Source organism: Scyliorhinus canicula, chromosome 9, assembly GCF_902713615.1.
Source record: "Scyliorhinus canicula chromosome 9, sScyCan1.1, whole genome shotgun sequence".
Taxonomy (NCBI): domain Eukaryota; kingdom Metazoa; phylum Chordata; class Chondrichthyes; order Carcharhiniformes; family Scyliorhinidae; genus Scyliorhinus; species Scyliorhinus canicula.
In genome coordinates, this window is record NC_052154.1 from 56,168,339 (window position 1) to 56,188,914 (window position 20,576).

At 43.2% G+C, this 20,576-nt stretch overlaps 1 protein-coding gene across 5 annotated transcripts in view; it reads right to left on the minus strand.

Annotated features, from left to right (window-relative positions):
* The window catches only part of rpgrip1l (RPGRIP1 like), a 303,409-nt gene that overhangs the window by 117,809 nt on the left and 165,024 nt on the right, over nt 1-20,576 (minus strand). For all 5 annotated transcript variants that reach the window (XR_005461803.1, XM_038806727.1, XM_038806728.1 and 2 more), the window contains exons 17-19: nt 14,225-14,573; nt 8,865-9,070; nt 8,135-8,215 (exon numbers count right to left, since the gene is read on the minus strand). Coding sequence is in view for 4 of the 5 variants with exons in the window: in XM_038806727.1 (XP_038662655.1) it covers nt 8,135-8,215; nt 8,865-9,070; nt 14,225-14,573 (636 nt within the window). In the remaining variant the exon portion in view is untranslated. The remainder of the gene's footprint in view (nt 1-8,134; nt 8,216-8,864; nt 9,071-14,224; nt 14,574-20,576) is intronic.

Sequence of the window (20,576 nt, forward strand, 5' to 3'; positions counted from 1 at the left end):
ATGATATTTCATGATAGTTCTTGGTATGGTAATTCAACTTACAAACCTGGTAACTGTGATTATTGGATAGCCAAGGGTCATAGACTTCGGGAATTTTTATAAGAATAATTGGCTAATTCACTTGTGTTGTGATCCGGGGCATTCGGGCTGGAATTGATCTAGCACGTGCTAGGGTGGCATAACAATATCAGTACCATTGCTGTTGGTTCAGACCTCATGATCTCCAGGAGTAGCATTAGATATTGATTCAGAATTGTAGCAGAGTTAAATCATACCAGGTTTGCAGGGGCTTAGGAGCACCAGTCAATAATGGTAATTACTGGAGCAAGACCTCTGCTTACCAAAGAAAATAACCATGGATGACAGAAAGCTAAAAGAAAAAGAATACAAGAACGTTAAAAGCTGTATAGATCCTGGTGAATGGGAGGGATCAAATGAACAGCAGAATGTGACGAAAAAATTATTTATGCTGGTTTGGGAACCTAGGGTGAGAGGAGCAAGCCTAAAAATTAAAGCCTGGCCTTACCGGGGAGACGTGAGAAAACATTTTGACACGCTGAGGGTGGTAAAAGTTTGGATCTCACTTCTGCAAATGGTAATTGACATTGAAATTGATAGGTGAGGGATATAGAGTTGGTTCAGACATCAAATCTGATCTCGCTGAATGGCAGGAGAGACTCGATGGGCTAAACCATCTCCTGGAAAAGTCTTGTATATCCTACTTTCTCAGTTCAGCCACTCATGCTGAAACACTATCACCCTGTGAATTTAAGTCACACCGATATGCGATCTACGATGAACATCGTACTTGCTTTTCGCCCATTAAGTTGGATTCATTAAGAATTCAACCACCTTCTGCAAGTCGCGCATATAGTCCTCAAGTTGGTCTTTCCTCCTCTTCAAGATTATGTGCTATGCAAAACTTTAGAAGGCAACAGGTCTCCCAAAGATCTCTTGCAGCTAATTCCAGTTCTACACTATGACCATCAAGTATGGATTTAATTGGAGAACCATATCTCTGAGGGTTTCTACACCTGATCTGGATGGCAGCAATGTATTTTGGCTCCAGTCAAGTCATGTAATGGACTGGAACCTTGACATGGAAATAGTCGTACAACCGTCAATTAAGACTGCTTTGTTGAAACTGGATTATTTGGATGATGTTGCTCTCCTTAGCCAGGACAGAAGCAATTTTAGAGATTTCTGGAGTATTGGCTAGCCACCTTTGGTCTAATTGTGGTTTCTCAGGCAAAGTCAAAAATGTTAAGGATGTGAGTGCAAATGTTGCAAAACATGACATCCGTTGGCAGCAAACAGCACAACTCTTCAGCACTACAGCTAGGATTCTGTCAGGCCCTAAAACTGTTGCTGTATCTAATGCCGCCAAATAGACTGAGACTGAAAGCAATATATCTAAGATTGCTGATGATACAGAGCTAGGTGGCAATGTAAATTGTGAGGAGGATGCAAAAATGTTGCAAAGAAAATCAAAGTCTGACAGGCAAAATGATAAGTGAACAATGAGCTGGCTAGAAGGAGGAGATGGTTCAGGCACAATTAAGGTATATTGAGACAATGGGAAAAGAGGGTAAATAAAGGGTAAATAAATCTGAAGCACACTGGCTGACAAAAATGATAGAAATTAAGATGAAGTAGAAAATGTGCTTATGACAGATGTCAGGTGGATAATGAATCAGAACCAGGCAGAATATTGAAGGTTAGAAGGGAAGTGAAAAGGCAAAGAGAGAGTATGATAAGAGACTGGCAGCTAACATAAAAGAGAATCTAAAAGTCTTCTGTAGGCATATACATTTTAAAGCGTGAAAGGAGGAATGGAGGCGATTTGGGACCAAAAAAAGGAGATTTACACATGGAGACAGGGTGTGGCGAAGGCATTCAATGAATACTTTGCATCTGTCTTTACCAATGAAGAAGGTACTGTACAAGTCATGGTGAAAGAGGAGGTAATTCAGACACTTGAAAGGTTTAAATTGATAAACAAGAGGCTTTGGATAGGCTGTCTGTACTTAAACTTGATAAGGTAGAGGGCGGCACCGTGGCGCAGTGGGTTAGGCCTGCTGCCTCACGGCGCCGAGGTCCCAGGTTTGATACCGGTTCTGGGTCACTTACCGTGTGGGGTTTGCACATTCTCCCTGTGTTTGCATGGGTTTCGCCCCCCACAACCCAAAAGATGTGCAGGCTAGGTGGATTAGCCACGCTAAATTGCCCCTTAATTGGAAAAATGAATTGGGTACTCAAATTTTTTTAAAATTGTTTTAAAATTGATAAGGTACCAGGGCCAGATGATATCCATTCAAGGATACTGTGGGAAGTGAGAATGGAAATTGTGGAGGAATTTATTTTCTTGTTTTCCTTATACTGAAGGGTCATGCCAGAGGATTGGAGAATTGGAAACGTACGCCCTTTTAACGTAAAGCTAAGCCCAGTAACTTCAGGTCAGTCTTCGGTAGGAAATATTCCAGAAACAACAATCAAAATTAGACACTTGCGTGAACGCTGGTTAATTAACGAAAGCCAGCATAGACTTGTTAAGGGCAAATACTGTTTAACTAACTTGCTGATGTTTTTGATGAGGTACCAGAACGAATTGGGGAGGGTAATGCTGTTGATGTGGTGTACATGAATTTCTAAAAGGCATTTGATAAAGTGCTGCACAACTGACTTATGAGCGAAAATACAACTACTGTCATAGGGAAAGTAGCAACATGAATACAAAAATGATTGAATAACAGGAAACCAAGTAATGGTTAATGGGCATTTCTTTGGACTGGAGGAAGATTTGAAGTTTTCTAGGAATCACAGTTGGGTGCCTTGTTCTTCCTGGTATACGTTAATGACTATAAGAGTGAATTAATAGATTTAATAAAAAGGAGGAATAGATTTAACACCCCCTACATTAGAGTAAATCACATGCTAATCAAATGCTCTTCCTTGAGGTTCTAATATCAGCAGAAGATTTTTACTCGTTTGAGGAACAGGCAGTTTCCAGATTACAGAAAAACCTTTGGGAGAAGGTTTACAGAAAAGCCTTTGGGTGAAGGTTTAACCATAAACCTACTTGGGGAGGATCGGAATTTTAAAATAATGTTTTGTGTACTAACTAATTGTATAGCAGTTTGTATCTCTGTGACTTGGGAGAGACAGTGGTATTAGAATGCTCTCCCTGTTGGAGCTGTATTAGAATGCTCTGCCTGTGATTTCTGTGTTAGGGCTGTATCAGAGGAGGTTTGTCCGGGGTGGTTCCCTCAATACTTGAATCATCAAATTATTGTAACCGATCTCTGGGTCTCCTGTGGTTAGCTAGAAGAAGTCCACCACCACAATGACCTGGACCTTGGTTTACAGAGGGCAATTTCAAAATTTGTGGATAATACGAAACTTGCTAATAGTAAGGAGGATATTGCAAAATTTCTAAAGAACATAGACAGGTTGATGGAATGGGCAGACCATTTAAAATTTGGAATTTAATGCAGAGAAGTGTGAAATTATTAACTTGGTAGGAGGAATATGGAGAGACAATATAAAATCAAGGGTAAAATTCTAAAGGGGTGCAGGAGCATATAGACCTGTCTGTAAGTGTACATAAATCATTGAAAGTGGCAAGACAAGTTGAGAGAGTAGCTAATAAAGCATAAGCATTCTAGGTTTTATTAATGGGGCATAGAGTTGAAAAGCAAGGAGATTACGCTAAATTCGAATGGAACACTGGTTCGGCCTCAATTGGAGCATTGTGTTCCACTCTGGGCACCACACTTTCGGAAAGGTGTGAGGGCATTAGAAAGACTGCAGGAAAAATTTACAAAAATGTTTCCTGGGATGAGAAACTTTTACCTAGGTAGATTGGAGAAGTTGGGACTTTCGTCTTGGAGAAGAAGCGGTGGAGAGGAGATTTGATAGAAGGATATAAAATCATGACGGTCTGAACAGAGTAGAGAGGGAGAAAAGGTTACTACTGGTGGAAGTATTGGGAACAAGAGTTCCCAGATTTAAGGTAATTGCCAAAAAAGCAATGGAAACATTGGAAAAAAATATATTTTATGCAATGAGGAGTTGGAGTCTGGAATGGACTACCCAAGATTGTGGTAGAGGCAGGTTCAATTGACGCATTCTGCTTAAAGCTGTTTCATTCAAAGTTGCATTTTAGGATCACAACTCCAACATTAAGTGAGGGCTTATTGTCCCTCTGTGCTGCAACCTCTCGTGGATCTATCCTGCCAATGGGAAAGAATGTACCCAGGGATGATGGAGGTGTGCAGGATATCGGGCAGAATCTTACCATATTTTTCAAAAATGTCAGGTTCAGACTGAAAACCGACATGTGACTCTCCAGTGGTGCCATCATTAAAGTGCGCTCCAATCAGAAGTGAAGATCAACTCCCCCTTCCCCCTCCACCATGGAGGTATGACCGGCGTTCCCACCCCCAGACACTGCCCTCTCCCCCGTGCCTGCCATGTCTGCAAGTTCTCTCCCCACCCAATGCCCTGAGCGCTCTTCCCCCCCCCCAACATACATAACAGAAACTCCCCCAAATATGGCTCACCAGAGGGCCCACCCCAGCACTGCCCCTTGGTACAGGTTGGCATCTGCCAGGTTGACACTGTGCCAACCTGGTAGTGCCAAGGGGCAGTGCCAGGGTATTGCCCAGGCATGTGCCATTCTCCCCAGGGGTATACGTACCTTTGTGCCCCCAGGGGGATTCCCTTAACTGATTAATGTCTTCAAATAGCTGTTGTAAGCCTCACATCAGTAAGGTTTGGCTATTCAGTGAGGGGGTGATCATGTTGTTGAAGAGCTGGCTAATCACATTCTAATAAACATTAAAATGAGGTTCTCGCCCTTTGTGGGTGAGAACCTCATGACATCACCCGTGAGGGGTGTAGGAAATTGGGAATTCAATTCTCTTCGGATTTTCGAGGAATTCCGCAGGCTGTAAAACACGGTCTCAAAATCGCTTGCGTGAACAATCTCGGGGGCTGTTAATGTGGTCTCAAATTCGCTTCCACCAGGTGTAAGGCACGAGTTGGTGAGAACAATGCTGTTCGGCTATTTCTTGAAACCAGTAGAAATCATGAAGTTTAAATATAAATGGAAAAACACTGGAAATATCAATCATGTCCATTTGTGACTTTGGAAAGAGAAAATACGTAGTTGAGCTTTTGGGTGCAAATCTTTCTTCAGCACTAAAAAACAAAAAGATTGAGCTAGTTTATTAGTGAAAAGAAAGGATAGAAGAGAGATGCAGGCCATGCCATTGGCCCCGCACACAATGTGAGGGGAGTCCATGAGAAAGGTTAAAATGCTTTAAAACGGGAACTCATAAATGTGTGCCTACCACCGTTTTCACAGCAACAGGTATTGTGGCATGAGTGTCCCACTGTGAAGTAACAAGGTGACTCATTAGCATATTTAAATTAGGCTTCCACAGTGTAAAAGGGGACCTGATTTCCATTTAATAATTGCTGCATGGTTTTCCTAGTTAGGCAAACTCTGCCATAAAAGGGAAGTGGGAGATGCTGGCTCAAGAAGATATGCACCTTTTCAGCATTCCCTGTGGGTCGGAAGAACATATATGCTCTGTCCCCTCAAGGAACCTTTAATCTTCCCGTCTGTCAATCATGGCCCCTACCCTCTTCTGTGATCATAGACCAAATTACCCCTAAACCTCGGCCAGACCTTGAATTGTTGCCCAGACATTTGAGCCTTCCACTTGCTTACTTCCATGTAAATATTGGAGCTGTTATGTAGTCAAACAGCATCTAGCCAAACAGATGCTTTTGGAAACATGGGGAAAAAGCTGATCTGGGGATGACATAACAAAGTGAGTCAAGTAAAAGACAAATGGAACAATCAAACAAGAAAATACCTGGGTAAGGTGTAGCCACCTGAGATGGCCACTAACGAACACAAAATGGAAGACTGCAAAGAGTGCAGGGAAAACGGACATGTTAAAGAGCAAACAGCTTGCAGAGCAATTATGTATTGGGACAACTGCAGAAACCGGTTTCTGACTGCTGCAGAGACCAGGCAGCGCTGTGAAAGAGAAGCCGTTAGCATACTAATGAGGTGATACCGGGCAAGTCCCAGATACAATGGACACAAATTAAGTATTAATCGATACGTTCAATAGGAGACCAGACCCAGTGGCGCCAGAGAAGCCCAGGACAATAAGTCCTAAGAACCGCCCCAGCAACCAAGGAACGGCCCTATGATTGGGGGGTTCAAAACATATCGATTGGGAAGAGGCCCAATCGATCCCCAGCAGGTAAGGGAGTCCGCCCAAAGGGGCGCGGACCCCCGGGACCTATAAAAGAGAGGTCCCACACATGGTTCAGTCTCCTGTCTCCAGCTCCAGCCTCCAGACCCCTGTCTTCTACACCAGCCGTTGAGCAGCAGCCACCAAAACGTAAGTGCCTAAACGACAACCGCTACCTGAAACTGGCATTACTGACACCCTTGCCAACTGATAGCGATTCGAAGCCTGCAGACCAGAACAGAAAGGCCTTGTTCCCTGACCTCGCAGTTCCTTCTTAGCTAAGTATTAGTTGTTTAGTGGTAGAAGTAAGTTTAATCTTTAGCTTGTGCATGAGTGTTATTATAATTGTGTTACAATAAACTCTAATTCTTTTGGACTTACTAATTGGTGTACAGCTTTATTGCTTTGAACTTGACCTTGAAACCTGTGGCGGTGTCTTTACGGCACCTGGCGACTCCAGAGCTTATAACGTGAAACAGAGCCAAAGCGAGTGTTAAGCACACTCACCCAGAACGACCAACAAAGGTAATGAAAAGGTATGAGAAGTAATACAAGGAAAAAAGTAAAGTAACTGAAACTGAAAGAAATCTAACATAAAAAAAATTGAAAATGTCGTATGCGTACACATGTCGTCAGCATCCTAGAAAGGGAAAGACATGACAAAATCTTGGATCAGAACCGCCCCCCTCATCAAATCTGTGTTTTGACGAAGTGCCCATATCTGCAAATCAATACACTCCGCCGGGTGCTGATGGATTCCATACATACCAACCATAAGTTTGACCGAAATTGTGAGCACAGAAGTAGAGTACATAAATGTAACAAGTCTAAATGATGCCAGATTGGAAGAAATGTTTTCTCATACAAAATATGTGGAACACATTCCCAGGAAAAGCAGTTCATTAAATTAATCAAAAGGAGTTGGATACATATTAGGTTGGAGGCAGAATTGGCAGCAAGATGGAGGTTAATATTATGATAAAATGCTTAACTAAAAGAAAAACCAAAGGTTTCTGTATTTCTTGGATGCTAAACATAATTTGGTGAGCAGAAGATTAAAATGGGACAGTAGAGATGTGACATTTGCTTAATAACCCTGGAGGATCAGGGAGTATTTATGCACAGCTTTCTCTCAGGAAATTAAATCACTGTGGCTAACTGTACATGCTTTAAGGAAAGACCTCGCTGGGCTGGAGGACCTTTTCTAATTTGATATCTTCTCATATTCTTATTTGCAATTGTTGCTTTGAGTGCTATTTATTACGGCTTACAATTCTGCGAGAAATTAGGTTATAATGGTCCATATTTTCTGTGTGAAAAAGGCATTTCTCTGTTGAAATGAACAGCATGATGTTGCTGTCTTGGTGGGTAGATAGAAACTAAACCCACCACAGAAAGTTAAGATGTCCCTTGTGTTCTGTAATCTTGTTGCGCTTAGATTCTGCAGAACTGCTGGTAACTTAGCCAGATCTAGGATTTCTTAATGTACACGTGGTAAGGTTACGATCAGATACAGACCAAGTTATCATAGAGTTACTTTAGACTCTCCTGGAACTACCCTTATGTGCGAGTGTCCTCATGTACGCCTTACAACTATCTGCCGGTAGCCAGATGTCAACTGACTGATGTCTGACGCCACCTGCTGGTGGGTGGTCACACTGCTGAGTACATGGCCACCTGCTGGTGGGAGGTCACACTGCTGAGTATATGTAATATTATCTGCAGGCATAACACCACACCTTTCAGTCATGTACCAGTGTTAATTATTGCCACTTAACATTTTTAAAACTGAAAATTATAGAAGGCACCATTGGACACTCCACAACAGCAAAATCTAGCCAATAATATAATTAACTTACTAAACTGTCAGACATCTCTGTATCCGCCCAAGATACTCTTCTTCCTTCTCGAACGTATGATTGCTTTCTACGGTTCTGTACCTAAAATGACAGATTCCATGGAATCAGACTTCAAAAAGATTGCTGATGTTCATCCCTACTTTCCTTAGAAGTTATCCTTTATTTACCCCAATATTTTTCCCTTGCTAGTATCCAGAACACATATCCACTGCACCCAGGGGTTAGTTAGAGTGAACAGCATTTTTTTTTACCTATTGACTGATTCCCCCAAAAAAGCAGTTCAATGGAGACTGCCCATCTGATTTTCCTTTCCTCCTAAGAGAGCCAGGCTTCATCTCTTTGAGGCAGGGCAGCTAAAACAAGGGATTGCGCAGACTGAAATAATTAATTCTACTTCATAATGCAATATGGTCCTATTTGCTGTTATTGTAATTGCACGGCACCTATTTTTCACTCCTTCCATTTTAAACACAAGATTAAATGCTCTAAATTGTATGTTCCTGTTGTGACCCTTACCCATTGGCGATGCATGCTGAGAAATGTTCCATCCATTAATTTTAATGGCTTTCTGCAGCTAATGAATTGGAGAGTTTCCCTTATTTAATTTTTCCGTCAGTGAAAAAATATCAAGGAAACTTAATTCCGATATTCTTGGAAATATTTGCAAATGTGATCAACTATTAAAGTCAAGAAATATTTGGAACCATTAAAATTTTATAAAATTAATTACCAAATCGGATCCCTCAGAAATAGCATGTGAAGGTTCTTGAACTTCCTCTTTTACTGGCAACTTTTCTGGTCCTTGCTTTGAGACCACCTCAGTTTGATCCACGGTCATTATGGATTCATTTGATGGCAAGTATGAGATCATCCATTTTAATTCAACATCTAATGTGCCATTGGCTTGTCCTTCAGGGTTTGCAAGTTCAAAAGTTCCTAGAAATAAGTTAAGAAAGGTGCATAACAAGGATACATTTTGGAATGGGCAGGGCACATAGTTTAAACAAAAACTGCAAAAGTACTGCTTGTTTTGGAGGTTTTCCGCTTTGATCCGAAGGGTTATCGTTAGTAACAGACACTATGAGCTCAACAACAATAAAAAACTATAAGAAGTGTAATGACGCCACCAAGACCACAGGGTTTTGTAAATTGATCTCCCTATGGGATTTGTGGAATATGAGTTCCTTATCGAGTAGGTGATGGCTCGCCCAAAGGGAGCCAACTGACAGGACTTTAAAACCTGCAACCCAGACATGGACCGGTGTTCCCGATGGTCCCGGGCTGGGATACATGCTTTATATGCCGCGTTAGCGGCTTCTTTTCATTACTGAAACCTAGGTTTGTTCATAACCTGGCCTTGACGAGGTGATTACATTGGCGACAAGGAGTGAAAACGGGATTCCCGAGCAGCCTTCTAAGTTAAACAACCAGCTCTATGACTCGAAGCCATGAATCAGCCTCCAACAAATTATTGGCAGAGTCTAATCTGGATCTCAAGAAGGTTAATTAGAGAGTCCTGTCTCTGGAAAAAGTTGAGAAATGGCTCAGGAACTACAAGGGACACTAGACAGTAGCTTCCTTAAATTGGGGGAGGGACCTCACATGGGAAAGCCCAGAGCTTAGGTGAAGGCATCCATATGCAACACCCATTAGCTACCCAAAACTCAATTGGGGCCACCTGGTGGTCAAAATAAAAATGTGACGATCCCAGACATACCTGAGAAACCACTCGGAGGAATGTCAGTGTCAGCTAATAGACTACTGTGAGCATTGCAGAAGGGCACAACCCAGGTGAAGCTACCAGAATCGGCAATATGGGCATTACCCAGGCAAGATGCCAAGATCAGCACAAGTTCATACCATGCAGGTCTACCCATTTCCAGACAAAGAGATGATGCAGTTGAACAGCATCAGCATAACTTGGGTCACCCCAATAAGGATAAGGATACTTGTGAATGGTCACCCACTAGAGATGGAGGTGGACACAGGGACTCCTGTCTCTGCCACTGGAGAACAGACATTTAATCGCCTTTGGACCACCATCATACCTTTAATTTTATGGTATACCAGAGCTCAAATTAGCTACCTACACATGAGAACCTTTCTGAATCTTGGGAACCATAACAACCCTGGTGACCTACAGATGACAGACAGCCCAACTTCTACTCATAGTTGTCTGTAAGTCTCGTGGGCAGGGATTGGCTACAATGGATCAGACTAGATTGACTAGAAATTTTTAGATTGGGCGTTGCAGGACTATACGAACTTATCAATAAATACTCTTACCATAGTAATCCCTACAGTGCAGAAGAAGGCCATTCGCCCATTAAGTCTGCACCCTCTATCCCTGTGACCCCCACCTAACCTTTTGGACACTAAGGGACAATTTAGCATGGCCAATCCACCTAACCTGCACATCTTTGGACTGCGGGAGGAAACCGGAGCACCTGGAGAAAACCCATGCAGACACAGGGAGAATGTGCAAACTCCACACAGTCACCGGAGGCGGGGATTGAACTGTGTCCCTGGAGCTGTGAGGCAGCAGTGCTAAGCACTGTGCCGCCCTTCTTCCAAAGGAGTCTTGGAAAAATAAAAGGAGCCAGAGCCATAGGCCTGGATTCTCTGTTGTCAGTCTACCCCACTACCACTGCTAGTGATGACAGAGAATTTGGCCCTCAGCCAAATCTCCCATTCACTGCAGCGGGACTGGAGAATCCTCTTGCTGTGAACAGAGAATTCTGCTCAAATCTATGTTAACCCCGAGGTCATGCCTAAATACTTCAGAGCACGACCGGTCCCATATTAATTGCTTGAGAAAGTAGAAGCTAAGCTTGGATGTCTGAAAAACCGTGGGATAAAATCATCCATGAAATTCACAGATTGGGCTGCACCCGTTGTTCACGTCCTCAAACCTGACAAATTTGTCTGCCTTTGCGAGGGTTATAAACGCCAGTCAATAGGCCTCAAAACTGGACAGGTATCCTATGACACATATAGAGGACTTATATGCCAAACTAGCAGGAGGCCAGACCTTCACAAAATTGGACATGAGCTACATCTACTTCAGCTTGAATGAGACGGTGAAGAATCCAGTAAATACATCACCATTATCACACATCGGCCTGTACGAGTACAGGCGCCTGCCCCTTTGGTGTCTTGTCGACATGTGCCATATTTCAGTGAATTATGGAGAACATACTGCAAGGATTGTCCAAGGCGGTGGTGTACCTCAATGACGTTTTGACAATGAAGATTACAGAGCAAGAGCACCTAGCAAATCTGGAGGTCCAGCAGCAGTTTTCAAATGGAGGGGTGCATCCTAAATGAGAAAAGTGCATCTTCCATTTGAGTGAGGTAATCTATTTAGGTTATTAAGTGGATAAGAAAGGCCTACACGCCATGGAGGACAAGGTCAAAGCCATTAAGGAAGCGCCGATCCCATGAAATACCATGGAATGGAAATCCTTCCTGGCACTGGTCAATGATTATGGGAAAATTCATCCCAAAATTTCCTCTCTGCTGTCAACATTACATCTGCATTTGAAGAAATAACAGAAATGGTCTTGGCAGGTTCCTCAAGAAAAGGCCTTGAGATAGTCAAATGGCAGCTTTTATCATCTAATGTATTGGCCCATTATGATCCTAAGGAGGAACTCATAATGACATGTGTTGCTCTCCCTATGCGGTTGGGGCAGTACTCTAGCATCGTTGGGAAGATGGCACGGAAAGACCCTATCTATGCATCCAGGACCCTTGCGGATGCAGATTGGCATTACTCACAAATGGAGGAGGGATTCGTGATTATATTTGGTGTAAAGAAAAATTCCACCAGTACATTTATGACAGATGTTTCTTGATAGTGATGGACCAGAAGCATTTATTGGGCCTTTTTGAAAGAAGACACGACAATCCCTTCTATTGCCTCTGCCCAGGTACAGCGTTGGACCTTGTTACTGGCAGCCTATGAATATTCCCTGCAGCATCACTCTGGAATGCAAATCACTAATGCTGCTGCCCTGAGCCATCTTCCGCTACCCATAAGACTGGTTCCCTCACTGGCAGTAGAAGGGGTCACAATGACTTTGAATTTCTTAGAAACATTACCAGTATAGACAAAACAAATCAAGACTTGGATACAGAAGGATCCAACATTAGCCAAGGTGAAACACATGATCCTGAACAGCGGGATCTAAGGGCAAACCCCTGATGACATTGGAACCATACCTAACCAAGAGGGAAGAACTGAGTGTTGAGGACGGTATAATCCTATGGAGATCCTGGCTAGCCATTCTCCATCCAGGGCAGCACCCAATCGTGATAGAATTGCATAACGGTCACCCTGGGGTTTCCAAAATGAAGATGCTTGCGAGGTGCTACATTGGTGGTCCAGGCTCGGCATGGATGTAACGGACTTGGTAAAACAATGTACTCTATGCCAGGAGAATCAGAAACTCCTCCCTTCAGTCTCCCGACGCCCATGGGAATCGCCAGGCAGGCCAAGGGTGTGGATACATGTAAACTTCGGGCCGTTCTTGAGTTCAATGTTCCTGATCTTGGTGGATGCACATTCCAAGTGAATGGAAGTACACCATATGGCCTCCATGACTTCCCATGCCCAGATTGCGAAACTCAGGCAGGCTAGCACATATGGCATACCGGAAGGCTTAGTCTCTGACAATGGCACAGCATTCACTAGTGGGGAGCTCTCGGCCAAATTGAATGGCATCAAACACATCAGGGTGGCACCATATCACCCGCTGTCCAATGGACTGGCCGAGTGGGCAACTCAACCGTTACAAACGGCATGGAGAAGCACCCAGCCACATCTATGGAGACCAGATTGGCGGGATTTTTGTTTGATTACAGAATCACAACCCATAACCACACAGGAGTCACTCCGGCAGAGCTACTGATGGGATGACAACTTTGCACCGGGTTGAGTCTGCTGTTTTCAAACTTGGCGGGAGGGTGGAGTCTCAACAGGAGAATCAAAAAAGAAATCGCAATACCTTAAGACCAGCGAGTGCGTTCAAGACAGGGGCGATGTCTGTGCGCAAAATGATAGAGATGGCTACAGCCAGGTACCTGGATTCGTATTAGAGAACAAGGCGCCCGTCACCTGCAAGGTGAAGGTCCAAGGAAAAGCTCCGAAGAAGCACCAGAACCACCTCACTGGGAGTCTGCCCTCCGATCCCAATGGTGGCTGTCACTGGCACAGGGCTACAGCCCACAGAGGGCCCTATGCCTGTGATCGCGGTGGTGAACTCAGGCTCTGACATAGAGGCCAAGGAATCATATGTTCCTGGATGGCCAGTACTGAAGAAGAACCAGGATCATTGACCCTGAGGCGCTCTCTAAGGAAGCAAAGATCGTCGATCTGTTTCACCTTCCCTCTGACCCAGCTCTACCTGCCACGGACTCGAGACCAAGTGTAAAGTGGTGGAAGAGACCTCGTTGCCGTAGGAACCTTGAGGGTGAAACGGACGTGAAGGGGGAGGAATGTATTGAGAGAGGAATATACTGACACCCATAAAGACCATGAGGGATCAACTGATCTCCCTGTGGGGTTTGTGGAATATGGGTTTCCTTACTGAACAGACGGAGGCTCGCCCAATGGGGACCGACCAGCGGGACTTTAGAACCTGTAACCCAGATCTGGACTGGTGTTCCCAATGGTCCCGGGGTGGAACGCAAGTGTTGTATGCTGTGGTAGCAACTTCTTTTCATTATAGGAGTAAACCTAAGATTGTTCATAGCCTGGCCTCGGTGGAGTAATTACAAGAGGCATATAGTATTCTTAGGCATTTTTTTAGCGTCACTACATATATCAACCAAACTATCGGGAGGTGCAAGATAGAGGACCAGGTAATTCCCTTCATTTAAAGGGGAGAAAATGCATCAGTCACACCAGGCTTCTTGTTTATATTTATCAGCCACTGGTTCAGGCAGCAGTTATGGGGATCTTGTAATGACACCCAAATGCCTCTGGGGCTACAGATGGTTGCTGGTACAGGAAGTAATAAATAGAAAATAAATTAAGAATAGGAAGTCTCGTTTTCAAAAAGAAAAACATGTATTTTGTAATATTACCTATGATGTATTTGTTGTAAGCTAATGAAATAAGGGGAATTTTAGCTTTTCCAAGGTAATAAATATCATTTGGCTCTGCATCATCAAACAGGTAAACAATTAAAGATTCTGACTTTAAATATCGGTCAAGCTCTGCATTAATTGGTACAGGAAATTTCATGTGATCATCAAACTGTGGATTGTTGCTGTTTGGAATGATGGCTGTATCATGATAGGCAAAATCAAAGAACTTGTAGACAGCATAAGGACTTGGCTGGATGTTCTTTCCTTTGGCTTGCAGGTTGTTACAAGATTTTATAGTAATATGAAGTTCGTTCAGATTGCCATCTGTCAGAGCTGTAGTGTGTACCTATGAATTTATAGAAAAAGATGTTTTAATTAAAGGCTATTACAGGTTATGCAAGGATCTATATGCTGAGACTCAAGGATGAAGGCAACAATTTGAACTTAACTCGTACAGCAAGAAATAAATGAGATCTGATACATTGCTGGTTCTCGATCTGCCTGATTTTATTCTCCACTGAAGTTAATAGAGAGTCAGAACGAATGGGGTGTAAAATTGGTGTTCCACCTAACCTACTGGCGAGTTAAGTTAAAATTGCCTCCATTATCTTTGATACAAACTGTCATTTTAATATTCATCTAATACAACCAGGCACGAGAAACAGAAGGGGCAATATTAAACTAACAAACCGCATCAACTTAATACACCTCAGCTCTCTATTTGTTCACAGAAGTTTATTTAGTTAAACCTTTTCATAACTAGTCAGTAACTGTATGGAAAATAATTGCTTGCTGTGCAAACTTTAAAATCAAAATGGATGGTATATTGATGTACATCATAACATTTGACTGTGCATAGTTCGGAATAAATTTCCTGTCTCACCCAAGTCATTAATATGAATATTGCCTGCATGAAGACAGAAGGACAATGGAAGTAATTTGCCCCATGGCTCTTCTATGTACCTTCAAAAGATAGAAGGAGCAGACTATTATTTATATATCACCTTTTAGAATCTTTGACTGTCCTAAAATACTTTGTAGCTAAGGAATTACTTTTGAATTGTAGTAGCTGCTAGTATATATTCAAATGTAGAGCCAATTAGTCCACTGTGGGGTCACGGAAAAAGCAATGATGCGAATCTGTTAATTGTTAATTAATAGTGAAACTCCATTGGTCATCATTCCCGTTACCATTCTAATCCATGAACAATACCAAATATCATTACTGCAGTGGTAGTCTAAACATGCTGTATGATATGGATATGAGTTTTGCAAAATGAAAAAGTAGAGTTATCTATGCAAGATAAATCTGCAAGAAATGGTTGAAGCCATTTTTGGTTGAGTGCTGCATGTATAACCAGTGCCTGAATGTGTATGCATAATTAAGTAGGGAAATTGGTTCCCTTGGCTCAACAAAACCATCTCGACTCTTGTTCTTTGCTGCACAGAACAGTGTCAATCCCCCTGACTATACTGTCCCCTACTGTAATGAATCTGCCTAGCAACAGCAGAAAAACAAATTTAACAAAACATAATAGGATGCAAGATGTCCAGTAACAGGTAGAAATCTGCCTAGAGATTGCATTAGTCAGTATGCGAAAAGCCTCAATGAGAGGTGAATTGTTTGTTTCCCTTCATGCTTGAATGCATCACCATTGACCTGCTTTGATGCTAACCGCAATGCTCATAAACACTGTTGCTATGAATGACAGCTGCTTTTGAGATGGCAAGAAACTAATTGCTTTGTGCTGTGAATAAGAGGAAGTGAAACTACCAGCTCCTTCAGCTTTCAGGCAGGGGTCTCTGTGAAGGAGCTCTCTCCCATGTAAGAAGGAGTTAAGGAGAGAGACTTTCAACTGAGCACCACTCCCAGCGACAGTGGAGACCAGACCCGATCTCCGCTGAACGGAGCACTTAGTCTCCAGAATGAAGAATCCCGGCCCTAGTATTTTGAACAAAATAAGGGAAATTATGAGGGCATGAAAGCAGAGCTAGCTAAAGTGAACTGGCAAATTGGGTTAAAGGATAAGTCAATAGAGATGCAGTGGCAGACATTTAAGGGAATGAACATAGAACATAGAACAGTACAGCACAGAACAGGCCCTTCGGCCCTCAATGTTGTGCCGAGCCATGATCACCCTACTCAAACCCACGTATCCACCCTATACCCGTAACCCAACAACTCCCCCTTAACCTTACTTTTATTAGGACACTACGGGCAATTTAGCATGGCCAATCCACCTAACCCGCACATCTTTGGACTGTGGGAGGAAACCGGAGCACCCGGAGGAAACCCACGCACACAGGGGGAGGACGTGCAGACTCCACACAGACAGTGACCCAGCCGGGAATCAAACCTGGGATCCTGGAGCTGTGAAGCATTTATGCTAACCACCATGCTACCCTGCTGCCCCAAATGAATAGATATAATCCAACGAGAAAGAAACGTTCAAAGGGGAGGACACCCATGATTAACTAAAAGTTAAAGATAGTATCAAACATAAGCAAAAGCATTTAATTGCACAAGGATTGGCAATAGATCAAGAGATTGGATGGAAATTTTTTTAAAAGGTAAATAATGACTAAAAGACTGATAAGGAGAGAAATGTTAGAGTACAGGGGAAGGCTAGCTAGAAATATAAAGTTTCTACAGCTTTTTAAAATATATTTTTGATTAGGGTTTTCAAATTTTTTACAATAAACACAACAAAGTAACAAAAATACGAGTGCAAAAGAGGCACAGAATAGGAGTTATAGGACTACTGGAGAAGAGAGGATAAATTCAGAATAGTATACTTAAGGAACTGGCGCCTCTAGTTTATATAACGGATCAATTCAACAGCAGATGAACAAATTGAGTGGGGGAAAGAAAGAACAGTTTAGAACGTAAGCCTTTATGTATTACAATAGCAATACTAAGAAAATGAAATAGCTCACGGTAATCCCAACAGGAGTAAGCAAGCCCCAAAGTATGGGGTTCCATACTTTACAGAATGAATCAATAGAATTTACAGTGCAGAAGGCGGCCATTCGGCCCATCAAGTCTGCACTGGCTCTTGGAAAGAGCACCCTACCCAAGACCTACCTCCACCCTATCCCCGTAACCCAGAAACCCCATCTAACCTAAGGGCAATTTAGCATGGCCAATCCACCTAACCTGCACATCTTTGGACTGTGGCAGACTCCGCACAATGACCCAAGTGGGAATCGAACCTGGGACCTTGGTGTTTTGAAGCCATAGTGCTAACCACTATGCTACCGTGCTGCCCTCAAATGCATTCGAGTTGGAGCGGATCAGTGGTCAGGAATTCCTATGGGACACATTCTATAATTCGTCTATGTCAGTTTTGAATTGAAGGATATTTGTCACTAATCCAGGAATATTCTCAGAATATTCATACATGCTGCAATAGTCAGGTAATTGTACAGGCTTTTTTCGTTAGAATCAATAATTTTCCCATTTGGAGACCCAGAATCAGGACCACAGGAAGGGGGGGGGGGGATTTACTGACCACCCCGCCACGTGTTTTTCAGCAGGGGTGGCATATCGCCTGTGGGATCTACTGGTCCCGCCATTGTTAACGGGATTTCCTGTTGAAAGCACCCCTCATTGCCAGGAGACCTGTGTGCTGGCGTGACTGGAATTTCCCACCGGCATGAACAGCCGGTAAATCCCTCCCGAAGGCTCTCGAAAATCCTCTCCAGTTCTCTTGACTACACCAGTCCAATGGGATTGAATCTTAGCACAGGTCCATAAACGATGTAAATAATTACCCTCCACTACCAGGCAGTTAACACATTGGGTATATAGCAGGATGAAACCTGCGTCTAAAACTGGGCATTATATGTAGATGGTGCAGTATCTTCAACTGGGTCTCCTTCATTTTATTACAAACTGAAATTTTACCAGCACAGACCCATATATTACTCCATTTCTGCTCGTCACTATTGATTGTTAAGTCCTTTCTCCAAGACTGCAAACATGCTAATGCAGGATCAAGAATTTAAAGTAGCAGAGAGGTTGGCAAATAATTCAGGATTCTTTCCAATGGGAAATTGAGAAGTAAAGATGCAAAATTGTCTTATTAAGGATAAAGTCTTTAAGTTGTAAATTTAAAAAAAGGAGTGTCTCAGGGTGTCAAATTGTTGACATAGCTGTTCAAAGGATGACAAGGAAGCAAGGCAGCACAGTGGTTAGCACACTTGCTTCACAGTTCTAGGGCCCCAGGTTCGATTCTCAGCTTGGGTCACGGCCTGTGCGGAGTATGCACGTTCTCCCCGTGTCTGTGTGGGTTTCCTCTGGGTGCTCCCACAGTCCAAAGATGTGCAGGTTAGGTGGATTGGTCATACTAAATTGCCCTTAAGTGCCCTTAAGTGTCCAAAAAGGTTAGATGGGGTTACTGGGATAGGGTAGAGGTGTGGGCTTAGATAGGATGATCTTTCCATGGGCCAGTGCAGACTCGATGGGCTGAATGGCCTCCTTCTGCACTGTAATTTCTATAATCTCTGAACAAGTCACCCAGTCTACAAATGCTTCGATCTCTTCAAGTGTTGAATCCATTATCAATTAGACCGGGTGGAAAGTCTGGACTACCCTGGATAGGAGAGAGAGTGGAAGTCAGTTTAGGTCTCCCGTCTAGTTGATGGACCAATCTCAAAGTGTATTAACAATAATAGGATTATCACACTTAACAGAACCTGCTTGAAAACCACCATAAAACAACAAGACTTGCAGAGGATAAACTGACTGGTCTGCTTCAATATCAAACCAAATAGATGACGGGTCCTTCCTAACGCAATTCCTTATCAACCTTAAATGAGAGGCCAGCTGAAGTAGCCTAAAATTTGGGACACCCAAATCTCCCTGAGCCCCCAGGAGCCAGAGCTGAACAAACTTAAGGAGAAGCTTCTTCTTGTTTCTGACTGAACAACATTAGCCGACAGTAGTACAGGCAACATTTGTTGGGGATACAACATTCGAGGCAACGCATTCATTTTTATCAGCATAATTCGTCCTATCCAAAAATCCAACAGGGCTGACCAATGAGCTAAACCCCACCTAACAGACGCAATCAACCGAGGGAAATTAACCCCAGATGAGTAATGTAAAGTTGCCATAGTCCCAGATGACTAGGTTAATCCCAGAGTTGAGGGGGTTGGATTTCCAGGAGAGGTTGAGTAGACTGGGACTGTACTCGTTGGAATTTAGAAGGATGTGGCGTGGATCTTATAGAAACATATAAAATTATGAAGGGAATAGATAGGATAGATGCGAGGTGGTTGTTTCCACTGGCGGGTGAAAGCAAAACTAGGGGGCATAGCCTCAAAATAAGGGGAAGTAGACTTAGAACTGAATTTAAGAGAAACGTGTTCACCTGAAGGGTTGTGAGTTAATGGAATTCCCTGCCCTGTGAAGCAGTTGAGGCTCCTTCATTAAATTTCAAGATTGAGATGGATAATTTTTGAAGAATAAAGAAATAAAGGGTTATGGTGTTCGGGCGGGAAAGTGGAGCTGAGTCCACAAAAGATCCACAATCTCATTGAATGGCGGAGCAGGCTCCAAGGGCCAGATGGCCTACTCCTGCTCCTAGTTCTTATGTTCTTATGACCATAGGCTGCTTTCCTCTTTGAGGGGGAGAGCTGACGAGTGGTCATTTAACCCGAGGTTCACCACACCTCAGGTGAGGGGCAAGGTTCAGGAGGCAGGGCCTTCTTGAATAACTCCAGATAACTGCCTGAAAGAAGGGTAATTAAAACACCCAGATATTTAAATCCCAAGGAGGACCATCTAAAGGGGGAATTAGCAAGAGGAGGAGGTTTACCTCTCAACTCACTCACCAGCATAGCCTCAGACTTAGTAAAGTTGATCTTATAACCGGAGAAGGCGCTAAATCTATCCACTGCATCAATAATGGTGGGAATCGAGCCACCCAGTTTCGACACAAGCAGCAGTAAGATATCTGCATGATGCATGATCTTGTGCTGCCTTCCCCATGCTCTAGCCCCGATATTAGAGGATCTTTTCTAATGGTCTCTGCCAGTGGCTCAATGGCCAGTGCAAACAACAAGGCGAATAGAAGACACCCCTGTCTAATCCCTCTCTGGAGCACAAAGTTCTTTTGACCTTAAAACCATTTGCGAGTGCAGCCGCCACAGGTCTATGATAGAACACTTGAATCCACTTGCTGTAAACATCTCCCAACCCAAATATCCGTAACGTATACATAAATAATTCCATTCAACCCGGTCAAAAGCCTTTTCCACATCCCAGAAGATCACCAGCCCAGCTAGTGCCCGTTTCTCAAAATCCTGAATCACATTCAGCAGTCTTCTAACATTGTTACTGGAG